Source organism: Rhineura floridana, chromosome 1, assembly GCF_030035675.1.
Source record: "Rhineura floridana isolate rRhiFlo1 chromosome 1, rRhiFlo1.hap2, whole genome shotgun sequence".
Lineage (NCBI taxonomy): Eukaryota > Metazoa > Chordata > Lepidosauria > Squamata > Rhineuridae > Rhineura > Rhineura floridana.
Window position 1 is genome coordinate 138661933 of NC_084480.1, and position 18183 is coordinate 138680115.

Below are 18183 nucleotides of genomic sequence, written 5' to 3' on the forward strand. Positions count from 1 at the left end.
TCCAAATTTGAATAAAGAGAGATACTTGAGGCTAAGGCTGAACAAATGAGATGCCTTCAATGTGTTCTATAGTTCCTAATATAATCCTGTAAAATAGATTTCCTTCTTGTCATCTTGTTAACTCCCTTTCCCCAGAGAAATAGTACTCCCTGTATTAGCTACAGTATTTCCATTCATCATGTTCCTATCAAAACCAAAGGCATGTGTGCATGCACGCACACACACACATAGACCACCCCAAACAAAATACTGACTGTAAAATAAATATTCTCAGAATAGCAAATGATTGGTTTCTTTATTAAATGTATATTCTGCCCTTCCTTCAAAAGAGCCTTGGGCAGCAAACAACAAACAATAAATCAATAATGGGCTCTTTCTGGGAGGAAGGGCGACAGACAGACAGACAGACAGACAGACAGACAGACAGACAGACAGACAGACAGACAGACAGACAGACAGACAGACTGATTGATTGATTGATTGATTGATTCTGTAATACATTTTAAAAACATCTCCAATACAGATACAGACTGGAAAAGATCTCTAAAAAGATTTGTTGGGAGAGGAATGTCTTCAGTAGGCACCAAAAAGACAACAGAAACAGCATCTGTCTAATATTTAAGGGGAGTAAAGTCCAAAGGGTAGATGCCAATAAGGGTGTCTGCAGGGGGGCAAGAGGAGTGCTTGCTCACTTGGAATTCTAAATGTAATGGTCAATGGAGTGGGTTGCCAATGACCTGTAGTAACAATTCATAGACCCCTAAAACATATTTATGTGGACACTCCTGGGTGCCACAACACTAAAGATACAATTCCTATACTGTACAGAAGGAAACTTCTGATAATGTGGTATCTGCAGGAGGCCTTCACCTGCAGAGCCTAGTGATCGATTGAGTGTATGTATAAGGGGTGTGACAACCTTTCAGATTTAGACCAATACAGATTTAAATAGATTATTTAAATGAACTTTTGCTTATTTTGTTTGCTGTTGATAAATTAGTAAGGAAGGGGAGGGGATTTGGATTTATTAATGAAGCACCATTAGGAAAGCTATAGTAAGGAAACTTGTAACATTTCATTACAAATCTTATTTTTGACAACCTAAATAGATTCTATAAATATTAAGTAATAACAAATGTGCCATTTAGTCTCTGCTTGAGGTATCTCTGTGATCTCTTCCGCCCATGAAATAAGATCACTTTGAAAAGAGGATGGGGATGGAGAAGAGCCAAGAATGCAAAGTTTGTTAAATATATTTTTCAAGAATTATTAAATTTTTGTACATTTCAAAAAATCACATACAACAGCCGATCCATTAAGGAGAATGGGGTATGTCATCACTAGGTCAGGCTTCCCAGCCAGTCTCGTACTTGCCTCCTTATTAGGAGGTGGTGCTGGTTGTCAGCAATGCATGTTCACTATTCTGTGATATCTGGTCTAAAGCTTGCCCTTGATATTCTGCCTGCAGTTGGAAGCTCACTGCTTTAGGAAAAGAATAAGTAGGGGAAAGGGAATCTCTTTAAAATATGAAAGATTCTACTTGATGAATAGCTGGAATGTGTCAATGGTATTAGGAGATGGATGTTGCTAAAAGGAAAATCCCAGTCATGTCATTCTGCAACTATGATGAGATTTGGAGAGAAATGGTTGAAATAAAAAAGGTGCATTTTTCAAAAGAGGGAGATCTTCCATTTTTTTTAGTTTGTGCAACATGCTCATGCAGAAAATCTGATGCACTGTTGAAATATTTAGTAGCTCACAGGGGAGCCAAGGGATGATTGTCAGTTCATAGTTTTTCTAGGAGGAATCTTCCTTTCTGGCTCCATGAATATTTCCCTTCAGGGGTAAGGTAGAGATGCTTGTTGTTGCTGTTGTTATGTGCCTTCAAGTCGATTACGACTTATGGCAACCCTATGAATTAGCGACCTCCAAGAGCATCTGTTGTGAACCACCCTGTTCAGATCTTGTAAGTTCAGGTCTGTGGCTTCCTTTATGGAATCAATCCATCTCTTGTTTGGTCTTCCTCTTTTTCTACTCCCTTCTGTTTTTCCCAGCATTATTGTCTTTGATAGTGAATCATGTCTTCTCATTATGTGTCCAAAGTATGATACCCTCAGTTTCATCATTTTAGCTTCTAGGGGTAGTACTGGTTTAGTATTGTCTTTTCTAGTGAATCATGTCTTCTCATTATGTGTCCAAGTATGATAACCTCAGTTTAAACATTGTAGCTTCTAGTGATAGTTCTGGTTTAATTTGTTCTAACACCCAATTATTTGTCTTTTTCGCAGTCCAATCTCTCCTCCATCACCACATTTCCAATGAGTTGATTTTTCTCTTATCTGCTCTTTTCACTGTCCAACTTTCACATCCGTACATAGAGAACGGGAATACCATGGTCTGAATGATGCTGACTTTGGTGTTCAGTGATACATCTTTGCATTTGAGGACCTTTTCTAGTTCTCTTACAGCTGCCTCCCCAGTCCTACCCTTATTCTGATTTCTTGACTATTGTCTCCATTTTGGTTGATGACTGTGCTGAGCTATTGATAATCCTTGACAAGTTCAGTGTCCTCGTTGTCAACTTTAAAGTTACATGAATCTTGTCATTACTTTAGTCTTCTTAACATCCAGCTGTAGTCCTGCTTTTGTGCTTTCCTCGTTAACTTTCATCAGCATTCGTAACGAATGCAGAGATGCTATGAGGAGGTAAAACCTTTGGGCCTCCATTTTTGGTTATTTTTTTTAAATTGAGCTATACATTTGCACAGTGATTACAACCCGATCAGTCTAATAAAATCTCTGCAAGAACTTGAATTCTAAATGAAATGGGCAAATTCAGTAATTTTAGTGTATTATGAAAGAAGATCAGGATCTACCACTGGTAACTGTTCATTCATTTCCCCTTTCATACAACTTAGATCTTTGCAAATGCTCCTTTCGGTTGAACAGCTAGCAGGCATTGTTGCCTTACTGTTTTAAGTGAAATTCTTCATGCAATAGATTACTAAAGAGAAGATACAATGGCAGAATAAACTAGCAAACTAATGTGTTCTCTCAGTAAAGTTCTGTGAGGCCCAAGCCAAGGTAGCAATGGGGAAATTTCCTCCAAAATGCCAGCTTCAGAATTCTGCAATTTCATCTGCTGTAATCCCTATAATTATGAGCCTGCCTCCATTACTGATACTATTTGTATTTTTGTAAAATTTCACATTTGAGTTCAGAATTGCATTCAATATCATATGTAGTTTGACCTTAAATTGATATGACAAAAAATATTGAGCATGTGGATTGTTTTGTTTCCATTACTGAGGCTATATTCTAGAACAGTATTCTGAGGCAGAGTTTCTTGATGTGAGGTGTCCATACCTGTTTGGTACCTGTTTTTTCACTTGACTGTATATCCAGTGTACGTACCTGTGGAATCATTCCTTCTGGTTGGACATTTCTATTACAGTTCTAGATTCTAGATGGTGTGGTTTCTGTTAATATGCAAAATATTTGCTGGTATAATTATATATTTTACTTCGTGTGTTAAGCTGTGTGTGTTAGGCTTTTTAAGCTATGAAATAGGATACAATTTTGGTCAACCTAACAGACTGATATCTATTCGAGTTCATTCTTTGTCCGCTAGCCACTTCTTTTACTGATCTGCTTTTTCCCCCTCACAAAAAAATTGATATTACTATTTTGAAAGGAAATATTGATCAATGAAAGGATATATCGATAAAATTATTGTTCTTAATATCGATATTTTAGAAGCGGATTTTTTAAAAAACAAAATCCACTTTCAAAAATAGCTATGGAAAATCACCACATAAAATTATCTGATCCACAACAATAGAGAATAAGTGAATTGTGAATTAATGGAAAATTTGGTACCAAATACTTCTTGGGTAGAATTCTAGCACACCCCTGCTTCAGAGTAACTTTTAAGAATGGTTGCCTGAATCCGTTTCCCTCTTTCCTTTTTATCATGTCAAAATTGTAAGCCAGAAGACAAGAATATTAGTAGCAAAATAATAGTAATATGAATAATGATAATATACACCAAGGTGAAGCACTGCTTTTTCTACTTTTCCTTTCTTCTCACATTTGATGGCGGTGAATATGTTCCCGTATAAATGGAGTCTTTGGTACCAAACATTACTCAACTTCCTTTATAAACAGCCTCAGGGCCATTATCTGCCCCTCCCAGGTTGTGCTGCCTGTACCATAAATTACCCTAACTGGCCTCTTTTGTAAGTTTTGATGCTTTGCAAAGCCAGCGCTGCTGCCAACTAGGTCAGTCTGTCAGTCTATCAGGGAGAAGGCAATTTGGCACACTAAACTGAAGTGTTTGTCTTTTGTATTTCCTTGCTTTTTTCAGCTTGGACCCTGAAGGGAAATCAGTCCTGACTTTGAGTCATGTTGTGCAGCAAGACACATGAAATTGTTAGAACAAGAATTTACATACCCTCACTTTTTCCTGAAGTGTCTGTCTTCTAGCCTCAGTGGTTTCCCGTTTTCCTTAGCAGTTGAACACAATTTTTAAAGAGAGTTGCATAATATTAAGCAGCTGAGAGCATTGTAAAGCTATGGAAAATATTCTGAATGTAGAAATCCCTTGCTTTAGGAGTAAGAAATGGGGCTGATCTCCTTTGATAGGTTTCTCAAATGAGTTTGCATACCTGAACAAAAATGTCATTTACTGCTTATGACCTATCAAAGGCCACTCCAGTTTCTTGTTACTGTGCCTCGCTTGGGCTAAACATAATTGGAGAAATCTAAGATTTACCCCCTGAAGCAATTAGAGAGGTACTGGGCTGTGGAGAGTGGGTTGGTAAGAGAGAAAGAAAGGGAAGCCCATTTGCATGAGCAGAAGTCCACTTGCACAATGTTAGGTGCCAGCCAATGCAATTGCCCTTTGTGGGATCAGCCCACAAAGTCTGAAATATGATTGGCATGTGTTTCGATTAATCTGTTAGATACCTTTTTCAGCCTGGGGGCTGCCTTCCCTTCTGGACAGCCTTCTGTGGGTCAAGTGATGGGTGGGTCCAAAGGCAAAAGAGCACAGATGTGAATTTTACCTTTGTACAGTTTATTCACACACTCACATGCCTCTCTACCATCCAGGCCACCAAGCAGCATTATTAAAGTATAAGGATGCATTCCAGACACACAAAAATACTCAAGAAGAATATGAAGTAGGGATGGCGAGTAGTGTGGCTGGGGAGAGATGTGGCCTGGAGAGATTCTCAAGAGCCAGTTAGAAGAACTTGGAGGATTGCATTTGGCCCCTAGGCCATCATTCCCCACCCCTGTCCTACATAATCAGTGTTCGTAATTTTTGCTGACCAGCCCTAGCAGTTAATGCCATAATCTTCACTTTGTACTCACTCATTGCTGCTTAACAGAGCTGGAGTAGGGATCTGTAGTGTGGTGGTTAGTTCTGTGTCAGAGTTCCTGTTCCGTGCCCCAGCTGCAGAATGTGGTTGCAGCTTGGGGCTGAAACCTCGGCCACCATATTTTTAATAGGGCACATCTTGGTATGCATGCATGGCCATGTTTGTGGCAGGGTTTATTTAAGCTGGTGTAACATGCACTCCCCTTCTTCTGGCTCTCCAACTCCAGTACATGCCAACCCTTCCTCTTACATAGTACAACTAGCTGGGGTCCCCCAGGAGCCAAGTAGGAATTTTTTTACCAACCTGCTATTTTATGCCAGCTGGGGTTTTTAGCCTACTTCTTACAGTAGAGCAGGGATAGAGGTCACAAGCCCGGTGTCCAGTTTATTAGGTTAATCTGGCTTCATTTAATACAGCAATACATCAATTAGGTAATTATATCAATTTGTTTCTGACTCTTCTTAATATGTTACATTCCTTTGGTCACTCGTGTAAAGGTGCTGAAAGGCAAGCAGGTAAGACCAGCTAAATACCCTCTTTGGTACCTTTTGGGGGTGATTGGCAGATCCAGAGGCCTGCAGCTCAGGGCTATAGGACCCAGGGGCAGGATACAGACTGCCTTTGGGGCCAATTTGTCCCACCTGCCCAGAGTTCTGAGGCTCCAGAAGTGAGTGGTGACTCAGGAAGGCCCTCCTACTCACCTTCAGGGTGTGTCTGGGATAGGAGCTAGGTAGAATGGCCTGCCCTTCACTCAGCAGGAGCTGGCTGCCCTAATAGCTCCAGGCATGGCCTGATATTTGATAGCTAGATCTTCACCTGTAGTTTCCTCCTCTGCAAGTTCATTTAATAATTCAATAGAGTGTCCCATAGTTCATACCAGCACTGGTGTCTGTGCCTTATTTCAGCCCTCAGCTGCAAACATCAACGGGTGCTAGGGTTGTGGGGGAAGCTTTGCAGTGGGATCATCATTTTCATACTATGGAAGAAGCAGATGACTCTCACACATCTAAATTGTTATTTGATTTGACATGGTTTCTATTTCCACCCTCGTGTATTTCCCATTGTCTAGAGTATTGACAACTCCCAAAGTTTTAGATGGGGCTTGTTGAAAGAGTCAAGAGCTGTGAAGCCCTGTAGTGAAATGTGTTTTTAAGTTAGATGCACAGCAAAGAAAGAGTTAACTTTCTCTAGAGGGTATTACACACTTTAGGGGGAGCTAGACTGATTTAGTTACTGGAGTTTGTGTTGTGTGTGCTGGGTGAGGCCTAGCACAGAACAAGCTTTATTTACTGTTTAAGAATTATTAAAGAAGCTCTGATTTTATCCTCTGTCTCATCCTGATCAATACAACCTACTATGTATACCAACCCACTACGTGTTAGTTTCTCTAGAAAGCCAACTCTGTATGGATTCTACTACACAGTGATTACAAAAGATAGCCTGTATTGAAGAAATCTGGTAATCTGAATCCACCTTAAACAAGAGATGTTGAGGAAAGGAAGCATATAGAAATATGGTGTCACGATTTCTCATTATATAATTCTCCTCTCACTGTTTCCCTCCATGTCTCCCTTATATCCCTTGCAATGGAGTGAGTTACAGCAAGGCTTCTGGTGACAGCACTGACATTATTCACAGAAACATGCGATATAGAGAACTCTTTCTTCCTTCAGTCATCTCTTTTTTTGCCAAAGGAGACATCTTTGTCTACTTACAATTCAGCAATAAGAAAGAGTCTTGCTCATGACCCATACATTCTGAGATGGACACATTTTTCCATTCATTGAGCAATGACATTATATCTGTCACCTTGTGGGTCTGATAGTGTCTCCGCTTGAAGTTACACCTGACATCAACAGAAACTCTATTAAAATACATATAAATATATCTTGTACATGAGTTCATACTGATCTAAAGTAGCCTAGGGAACAGTGGGATTCTTTTGAAGACTAAGACAGTGCAAATGACTTTTAAGCTCTAGCTGTGTGATGGGGATTTTTTAAAAAAGAGAAAGAATTGAATGTAGTATGTATTTTCTTACCTTAAGGCACAAAAAGGTCAACAATGCCCCGGGTAAGCAAAAAAACTGGTTTTTGCAGTGGATGATGAATTATTAAATTGGTTTTATTTGAAAAATTATTTTGAGCTGTGTTAAAAACAGAGCTAAAGAAATACAGTGCCTTGCAAAAGTAATCAGACCCCTGACCAATGCTGTCATATTACTGAATTACAAATGGTACATTGTAATTTCGTTCTGTATGATATTTTATTTTGAAACACTGAAGCTCAAAATCAATTATTTTAAGGTGATTTTGGTTTTATGTTGGGAAATGTTTATAAGAAACATAAAAAACTGAAACATGTTGCTTGCATAAGTATTCAACCCCCACACATTAATATTTGATAGAGCCACCTTTCACTGCAATAACAGCTTTTGGGGTAGGTATGTACCAGCTTTGCACACAGTGTTGGAGGGAATTTGGCCCATTCGTCTTGGCAGATTCGCTTCAGGTTGGTTGGACCACATTTTTCAAATAACACCACAGATCCTCAATGGGATTGAGATCAGGACTGTGACTGGGCCACTGTAGGACATTTACCTTTTTGTTCTTGAGCCACTCCAATGTTGCTTTGGCCTTGTGCTGCTGAATCATTGTCCTGCTGAAAAGTGAATTTTCTCCCAAGTTTCAGATTTTTAGTGGACTGAAGCAGTTTCTGTTGCAGTGTTTCCCTGTATTTTGCTCCATCCATTCTTCCTTCATTTTTAACAAAATGCCCAATCCCTGCTGATGAGCAGCATCCCCACAGCATGATGCTGCCACCACCACACTTCACTGTAGGGATGGTGTGTCTTGAAGGATGGGCAGTGTTAGGTTTGTGCCACACATAGCACTTTGAGTTTTGGCCAAAAAGTTCTATCTTGGTCTCATCTGACCACAAAACTTTTTCCCATATCGCAGTTGGGGCACTCTCATGCTTTCTGGCAAACTCCAGACATGCTTTCAGATGGTACTTTTAGAGTAACGGCTTCTTTCTTGTCACCCTCCCATACAGGCCAGTGTTATGCAGAGCTCTTGATATGGTTGACCGTTACTCCACTCCCAGCCACTGAACTCTGTAGCTCCTTCAAAGTGATTGCTTGCTTCTCTGTGCTTCTCTCACAAGTCTCCTCCTTGTTCAAGCACCGTTTTGAGGGACAGCTCTTTCTTGGCAGCGCATGGGTGGTGTGATGCAGCTTCCACTTCCCGATTATTGATCCAACTGTGCTCACTGGGATATCCAAACACTTGGATATTATTTTGTACCCTTTTCCTAATCTATGCATTTGTATTACATTATCTCTCACTTCTGTAGAATGCTCTTTGGTCTTCATTTTCCTTCAGATCCACAGCCAACCATTGATCCTTCAACAGTGGAGTTTTTATCCTGACAATGTGACAGCAGCTTTAATGGTTCACTGGTGGAGGCCAATGGTAAGGTAACTGTGTCCTCAATAGGGCAATTTCTTTCATCTGTGTAAACTGGGAGCTTCCACAGCACAGGGGTTGAATACTTACTTATGCAAGCAACATGTTTTCAGTTTTTTTATGTTTCTTACAAACATTTCCCAGCTTAAAACCAGTGTCACCTTACAATAATTGATTTTGAGTTTCAGTGTTTCAAAATAAAATATCATTCAGAACAAAATCACAGTGTACCATTTGTATTGGTCAGGTGTCTGATTACTTTTGCAAGGCATTGTATTTAGAACAATAAATATTTATCTGAGAGCTCTTTTCTATTTCCTTTTGGTGTGCCCAAATCTTTTTGGCAACGCCCAGCTGTCTTTAAATATTGTACTTCTACAACCACAGAAAAATAAGAGCAGAGCTAAAATAAGATTGTTGCTTTTGATATTTGTGTGACAAATAACCTCTGAATTCAAAAGCTTGTAACATTTGAGACAACTAATAAGCAGTTCTGTATTTCAAAATATTTAAAATTTAGGTTATCTTCTTTTTGGGAAGGAATAGTCCTGTTGGGCATCGCAGCTTTGCATAGATTTATGGTAATAGTATTGGAGAGTCTCTGTTTAAAGTCAATATTAGTGGCATTATTTACTGAATTTCTATTTAAAATGAAATGATGGCACCTGTCAAGGATGTTCATATCACTTCACTGCTTCAGTATGCTTCACTGATATTGCTTTGGAGTTGTTAGCAATTGAAGTCAGGCTAATGAGTTCAAAATAATAAACCTTAAGGGGGATTAGTAAAAAAAAAACCTTGCATAGAGATGATGCATTAATATTATGAATTATCTATAGATTAAATCCTGCTTTATTAGCCATGGTGGAAAATATTATACTTAGGAAATATAATCACTAGGAATGTATCAGAGTTGGTGCAAATTAATCTAGGTCCATTATTGCAAAAAGATAAGATTAGGTCCCTACAAAGTTGATGTGTACCCCAATTCATTATGGAATTTAGCAGCTTCTGACTGCAGTTCTACATATGCAGGTGTGAGAGTCTTTCTGCCATGCCAATTAAGGTGTCCAGGAAAAGAATTTCTCTATCAAGACTTGTCGATCTATTACTGTATAGTCCCTCACAAACTTGCTGCTTCCATACGTTCTGAGCTACCTACATTAAGCTAATTTAACTGGCAGTATCTTTTACTAGTCAGCTCTCCCTTTCTACTCTTTGAACAAAACTGGTGCTCTGCCTTCCACATTGTCCTGTTCATGCATACTTAATTTGTCTCTCTGCCCAGAGCGCTTACAACTTGGGCTATATCAGGGTCTGTCCCAATAACTTGGGGTAGCAATATTTTTAAAATGTGGGTAAACCAGTGCATGATCTGAGAGATCTTCTCCAGGATCCATTGAAGTGTAAAAGATATTGTGCAAACTTCTATCATGGTGCAGCTACTTGAGATGACAAAATGTTTATATTATTGTTTTGTTTTTGTTTTGTGAACTGCTTTGAGAATTTATTGCCATCTGTTGGGAGTAAAGCACCAATGCATGTTACAAGTGATCTGAACCAGTGGGGGCAATAGACAGAAAGGTAATCTATTATTCCCTCTGCTGATTCCTCCTCTATTCATTGTTTTTGCAGGCTTTGCTCCTCCCCTTCCTCCCTTCTCCTCCTGTCTTTGTTCTCAGGTAGTTAGTAATAGCTCCCTGAGTGCAGGCTGCATGGCTGCTTCAGCATGTATGACTTTAGCTCTTTGTAGTAATAAACCTTAAGTTTCTTAATTATTTAAACTATCGGCCTTAACAGACCAGTTATTTCTTCACTCCGTTGCAATACATACACACACAACTATAACACAAACAACTGGCGTATAAGTTTTGTTAAATAAATAAAACCATGTACCCAGTTCTCTGTACTTAACCAAGTTCAGTTTCACTTAGATGGAGGTCAATAGAGAGTTATGGTATTTTGTAACAGGAGTTTATTTACAGATATAGATATGGAGCACAGGTGTAAGCACAGCTTAAACACTCGCAAGAATTAGCCAAATCCACTGCCCTCTATCAGATCACCAGGGAGAGGCATCTCCAATGTAAAATCCCAAAAAACTCAGCTCAGCTGTTTATGTCTCTCTCCCAGGCAATCGTACTCTCACACCAAGATGTAGTTTCTATTGTTTCTTTTCATACAGAGACATGGATTACAGCATCCTTAGCTGGAAAGATATGCCCTTCTCTGAGCAGTTTTTCCTATTCTAAACATCCTATATTTGTATCAAGAAGCAATTAACTTCCATGGAGTCACAGCCATCTGAGTATTCTGGACTATTAATAATTATTTGGCCAGATATTGTTAAAGCCACCTCATAGTGATAGTTCAATTAGAGAAATCCGATAGGAATTTAATAACATTTCTTTCTAGAGGTCTTGCAATGATGGTGTACTTCTAGATACCTTAAAAATTAAGAGAGAGGCCCAGCCCTTAGGCATACAGTTTTTTAAAAATGTAAATGTACTGCCTTCAAGTCGATTCCAACTTATGGCGACCCTATGAATAGGGTTTTCATGAGGCTGAGAGGCAGTGACTGGCCCAAGGTCACCCAGTGAGTTTCATGGCTATGTGGGGATTCGAATCCTGGTCTCTCCCAGGTTGTAGTCCAACACCTTGACCACTACACTACACTGGCTCTCAGGCATACAGTTTAAAGGATAAGACAAAGAAGGAAAGGTGTGTGGACAGAAAGGTAGAGGAAGAACAGGTTGACAGTATCAGAACAAAGAGATGAGCTATTAATAGGCCTTTTCAAACACACAGCCATCCTTTCCTTCCTACTCCTGCTAGGGTGGAGTTTATACAGCCACCCAGATGTCATTAGTTCTTATTGGTGACGGGGTCAGGAGTCATCTCTGCAGTTACATGGCAACTAATTGTTGGAGAGATGATCTTGCTGAAAGGGAAAGGGAAAGCAAACTCCTTGCTGCCACTCATTCTCTCATTGATGGCTGGGACAGGCTGCTCTTTCTCTTGCTTTGCAGTTTTACTGGGAAGGAGAGGTGCAATTTCCCAGCAGGGCCAGTACCAGCTTGCCCTGAGTCCCGGCATGTGCGCGCACGCACACTCACACGTACGTGCAGTTGCGCATGCTCCCCACCTACCTATCCCATTTTTTGCAGCTATGTGGGCCGCACGTGCAGCACTACCATCAACCAAGATGGTGGCCAAGGTTTCCCTACGGGGCTGAAGCCTCCATTGCCGTCTTGTTTGATGGCACTCACGCGTGCTATGCACGCACATCTCTGCCGTCAACCAAGATGGCAGCAGGGGCATCAGCACCTTAAGGAATACTTGGCCGCCATCTTGGTTAATGGTAGCCACAAAAGAAGCCAGCAGAGAAAGGTACGTGGAGCAAGGGAATGGCGGGCAGCTCAGAAGCTCCGTGGATCATGGAAGGGGAGCGGAGCTGCCCCTCGGGCCCTTGTAGCCCCAGGGGCCCTCGGCCTGGGCCCCACCTAGCCGCCCTTTAGAGCCAGTCCTGCTTCCCAGCACCCTTGGACAGTTACAGGCCAGAGTGGAATTCTCCCCATAATACAGTAGGGCCCCGCTTATACAGCGGGTTCCGTTCCGGACCCCCGCCGTAAAGCGGAAAACGCCGTAAAGTGGAACCCCATTGACTTTAATGGGCTGCATCATAGTTCCTAGGATTCCCTGAAGAGAGGGAATGGCTGTTAAATCAGTTTTGTGTACAGTCTAGATTTGTCCACAATTTATATCAGCTAAGAGCTAGTTGTTACTCTGAAACTCCCAGGGTGACCAGTTTTGATCTCACAGCTGCTAGAAGAAAAAGTGCAAAGCAAGAAGGTTGCAGCAGTTATAGAAAGCTTTAGGCTTGACTCTTCTACAACCATCCTTATAATTCAATTTAAAGCATTCCATTAGCCTTTGTGTCAGTAATAAGCTTTGTCTGCAGGAGCTCAAGCAGGCAATATTGCTTTTCTTTTCAAATTAATGCATTCACTTTCTGAACTGGAGGGCGTCTCCAGAGTAATAGTCTGCTGTCAGGGGAAACATTTTGGAGGGTTAAAGTACAAAGGGTGGGAAATGGAATTCACATGTGATTCTAGATAGGCATATGCAATTAGTATTTTGACTGCTCACGCTCCTTAACACAGCCTATGGATTATTAAGACTAAATAAAAGAAGGAAAGATAACAATAGGAGAAATTATTTTCCAACCCAGAGTAATACAACTACATCTCTTCCTAATGACGAAGCTAAGATGTGGAGTTCTTTGGAGGATATTGAGTCAGGGAAGACCTCCTGGAGCTTGTATCTCCTAAGAGCTTAACCATGTGCTTAAAAGTTTCCTGCTGAGTAATTCAGCAAACTAGGGAAGAGCAGTGCTAGTCCCCAGAGTATTAAACCTTGGGAATCTATAATCCAGTGATTTGGAGAGCTGGCAGGGGCCTTGGAATTGGGAGTGAAGCAACTAGCAATTCACATAAGGGAGAGAGACAGAGAGATGAGATTGTGGAAGTTGTTTACATACAAATCCCATAGGAAAGATCTGGGTGATCAGACTTATTCCAAGTGGCTGGGACATTTAAAAGCTGTCCCAGCCAAGCAGAAGGAACTGTTCATAGATTAGTGGCACCCACAGAACTGGGATAATGTCCAAATGGCACCTACCACACAAACAGAGGTAGGAAGCCAACGTTCTCCAAGCTGCATGGAAGCTACATTGATAAGCAGGCCTCACCTAACTAAAAGAACATATAAAAAGCACCACTGTTAAGATCATGCATGCATAAGCACTTTAAAGAGCAGCTATAAAATGGCTATAGCATTAGCTTCTTTCCCTGGTGATCCTCTTATAGCATTGTGTAAACTATTAGAGGTCTGAAGTAAAATATTTGGCTATTTCAACAGAATTTGTCAGGTTCAGCCTTTTCCCCTTCTGTTTCTTCTGTCCTTACTTCCCCAGCCCATTTTTGCCTGGCCTGCCTCTCTATAAAATTAGCTCAGCCAATGGCAGGCAGCCTCAAGTGACTAGAGCATAGTTTAGTGGCTAAACTTTACCCAGTCACTGCCAAAGGCTTAACCATCTCCACCATCCCACATTGTTCATGTATGTTATATTGCTACTGATAGTATTAAATCATGTGATACATTGCAAGCCTACTGTAGAGTATGAAGAGTAATTTCCTAGACACTAGAACTGTTTTCAGATGGGAATGTTAGCCCTTTAAGATACCCTCGTTTTGAAACAAGCAGTGTCTCAAAAGATCTAAATGCGTTTCCAACCTTTGTTGGAGCAAATTGATTACTAGGGGCTCTCCTTGGTGCTGCAACAACCAACGTGGTTTACTCCAGAACAGGACATTAACATCCTGGTAACCTGTTGGCCTCACAAATGTGAGGTTTCACAGGTGGTATGGAAATATATATATATTGTAAAATACAAGATAATCAAGATAAATTGATAAATTGTCAAGATAATCCTGCAAATATGTTCCTTGCAGTACTTTTGCTATTGATAGATACTGCATTGTAGACAAAACACCAGCACTAGCATTGGTTCAGGCTGCAATTCTATACACACCGTCCTGGAAGTAAGCTCCATTGAATATATGCACTTATAAGTAAATATGCTGAGGTTTGCTGTCTGAGCAGATTCTCCTGCATTCTACAGCTCCCTATCTGGTGCACTCCCTGCACTGTTTTACTGGTGAGGTGGTGTGGCAGGCATTCAGTTCCTCAAACCTAGGGGAAAGGGCCTAGTGGGCTCTGGTTCTGGTTTTCATGATGCTGTGGCATCAGTGGGTTCCTGCCTGCTATTCAGTGGTCCTTTGATCACCAGCAAGAACTCAGTCTGGCTCCTTAGCTGGTGATATTGTAGCCTCCAATTCAATGTCCTGGTCTCTGTTGGATTCCAGGATCGTGATAGTTGTCTTATTTTATTAGAGTTTGGAAAAATCACTAGAAAGGAGCAACACCACTGTCTAAATGTATCCCTTTTTGCAAAGGAAGAACCCTTACTAGATACCATTTATAATGGAACCTTATTTTGTGATTTCTACATTGTATGTACCATTTCAAATCTGTACATTTGTTCAGACTTTGTTGCATGCTAGCTATGCATTATAGCTGAACTACAGTAAGGTATGATTATCATTTCTTTAAAAATCCTACCAAGAGTGCCTTCATACTGGGCTTTTAATAATAATGCAATATTGGATGTGTTTTCTGGGTTTGAGCTCAGAACTTCCTAGTCATGTAAGAGAGTGGGATGGGGTTCAGTTTTAACAGCAAGGCAGGCACACAGGTGAGGACTGACTGACTTCTCTACAACTTCTCTCCCAGTCATGTTTGTCCTCTGCTGAGCTTGTGGAAGTGAACTTAGCTGGGAGAAAAGCTTGAGGGGAAAGGGCCTGCAAAAGTTAAGCAGTACATGCTGGGAGGGTTCAGCACCCCTCACCTATGTTCCCTTGTACTTTTAAAATCTGATCACACCACTAACTCTTTCTTTGTGATTGAAGCAGTTTTCTGTACTTAAACACAGGAACTGCCATTGTTGTGTCTAGCCACCGTCATAAATCAAGGCCTACTTTTCTTGGCCACAACAGACCACCTTCACCCGTCCCTCAGCTTCTCAGGGCCTTGGTGACACTATTATAATATACACAGCAGATGTGCAGACATCATAAGTATGTCCCAAAGTGTTCTGGATAGGTTCGGGTTTTTTTGTTTGTAATCAAGAAGCTGGATGCTTATTGTTGTAATATTTCTTTAAAAATGCAAATGCTGACATTCTAGTTTGATGCTTTTCTATAAAGTGTACAGCCATACCAACCTTCTCCCTGTCTTCTCACTTTGTTTCTTCTAGTCACTTCTACATCTACCACTGGGACAAGTCATCTCACAAGGTGTGATGAGAATAAGAAAGACTACTGTGTAAATGGGGGCGAGTGCTTCATGGTCAAAGACCTCCCAAATCCAAGATATTTGTGCAGGTAAGAAAACTTTTCCAGTTTCTTCAGCGGAGTTGCAGCTTTTATTGCCAAACCCTTTTTTGTTGTTGTTTCACCTGGTAAATAGTTTAACATTAATAATTTACTCCACAAATTGATGACAGAGTCAGTGCAATTTTTTAACGTCCAATACATTGTACAGCAATCTGGTTCCCGGCATCAACAGTTTACGAATGTAAACACTAAATCTATCATTACTTGACTACTTATCACAGGGTTGACTTGGAAACAATCATACGTGTTATAAGGCGTGACATTTATATATTGGATATTGAATGCAATTGCTGCTAAAAGACAGCAACATTTAATAAAACAGGAACTGAAAAATACAAAATCCATGTTTTGACAGCATATAGCAATTGTTTAAGACTGTTATATTAGATCTAATTTTATATGTGTAATTTACATATATCATGGCTGCCTCTCCTGTAATGTTTAAAAGAGTTGAGCTGCCACCTGTGTCTGGAAAGACATGCAAATGTTTTGTCTATATGCAAAAGATTAAATATACTTGCAGCATTTTGCAAGAAACAAAAAAGAAACTAGACTTCCATCAGTCACATAAAAGTGGGACTCAGTTTTAAAACACCTTAAAACAAAGAGAGGGCAGTTATCCATGCCCTGCTTTTGTTGGAATAGAAACAGAAGGCTAGATGGACCTTTGGTTTAACCCATTTAATCTGTTCTTATGTTAAAAAGTACTCAAACGTCTTGATGTTGGTATGATTATTTGCATTTAAGGAAAGCGTCCTTTTCCATAACAGTATTTTTGTATACATTAGAGAGAACTAGAAGCTCTACCTATATCATAACAGTATCTTTTACTCTCTGAAATATTTCATTAAAAACAAAGCAATCTGGGTTTTTAAGCATCTAGAGGTGGCTGGAGATGTCGGTCTCAATAGTACTGACAGCAGAAGCACGACTGGAAGTCTTTCAAATAGGAGGTGCTGCCTACTGTTCCTATACTAATTATTAGTTTTAGTAAAGCAACATTAACTTTTAGATTATTTGTCACATGGTATATATGCAAGAACGTTTGCAATCTATAGGACAAATTAACAACAAATGTACATTCAAGAGCCCTGGAATTATTTATTATTTATTATTTCAATTTATATACCGCCCTTAGCAGAATAGTTCTCAGGGCGGTGAACAAACAAGATAAAATACAATATATCATAATAAAAATCATAAAAACATATACAAACAAACAACAAAAAACACTACAAAAACACAATACGACAAAAATTAAAAATACGGATTAAAAGATTAAAATGGTTAAGAAAATTAAAATGCCTGGGAGCATAAAAAGGTCTTTACCTGGCGCCGAAAAGATAAAAGTGTAGGCGCCAGGCGTACCTCTTCGGGGAGGCTGTTCCACAACTCAGGGGCCACCACAGAAAAGGCCCTAGATCTAGTAACCACCCTCCGGGCTTCCCGATGGGTTGGTACCCGGAGGAGGGCCTTAGATTCTGAACGAAGTGAACGGGTAGGTTCGTATCGAGAGAGGCGTTCCACAAGGTATTGAGGTCCCACGCCGTGTAAGGCTTTATAGGTAAGAACCAGCACCTTGAATCTCGCCCGGAAGCAAATAGGAAGCCAGTGCAGACACGCCAAGACAGGTGTTATATGTGAAGACCGACTGGTCCTCGTCAGTAGTCTGGCAGCTGCGTTCTGCACCAGCTGAAGCTTCCGAATTGTCTTCAGGGGCAGCCCTACGTAGAGCGCATTACAGTAATCCAATCTTGAAGTTACCAGAGCGTGAACAACGGAGGCGAGGTTGTCCCTGTCCAGATAGGGGCGTAGTTGGGCTACCAGACGAAGATGGTAAAACGCATTCCGTGCCACCGAGGCCACTTGGGCCTCGAGAGACAGGGAAGAGTCGAGAAGAACCCCCAAACTACGTACCTGTTCCTTCAGGGGGAGTGTAACCCCATCCAGAACAGGGTTAACATCCACTATCTGAGCAGGGAAGGCACTCACCAACAATGTCTCGGTCTTGTCTGGATTGAGTCTCAGTTTATTAGCTCTCATCCAGTCCATTATCGCGGTCAGGCAACGGTTCAGCACATCAACAGACTCACCTGAAGAAGATGAAAAGGAGAAATAGAGCTGCGTGTCATCAGCATATTGATGGCAACGCACTCCAAAACTCCAGATGACCGCACCCAGCGGCTGCATGTAGATGTTGAAAAGCATGGGGGACAAGACCGACCCCTGAGGGACTCCACAATGGAGAGTCCATGGTGTCGAGTGATGTTCCCCAAGCACTACTTTCTGGTGACGGTCCGCGAAGTAGGAGCGGAA

At 40.7% G+C, this 18183-nt stretch overlaps 1 protein-coding gene across 7 annotated transcripts in view; it reads left to right on the forward strand.

Annotated features, from left to right (window-relative positions):
- NRG1 (neuregulin 1) overlaps positions 1 to 18183 on the forward strand; it is a 270328-nt gene that overhangs the window by 216948 nt on the left and 35197 nt on the right. For all 7 annotated transcript variants that reach the window (XM_061633615.1, XM_061633626.1, XM_061633607.1 and 4 more), the window contains one exon: positions 15729 to 15855. In XM_061633615.1, the coding sequence (XP_061489599.1) occupies positions 15729 to 15855 (127 nt within the window). The remainder of the gene's footprint in view (positions 1 to 15728; positions 15856 to 18183) is intronic.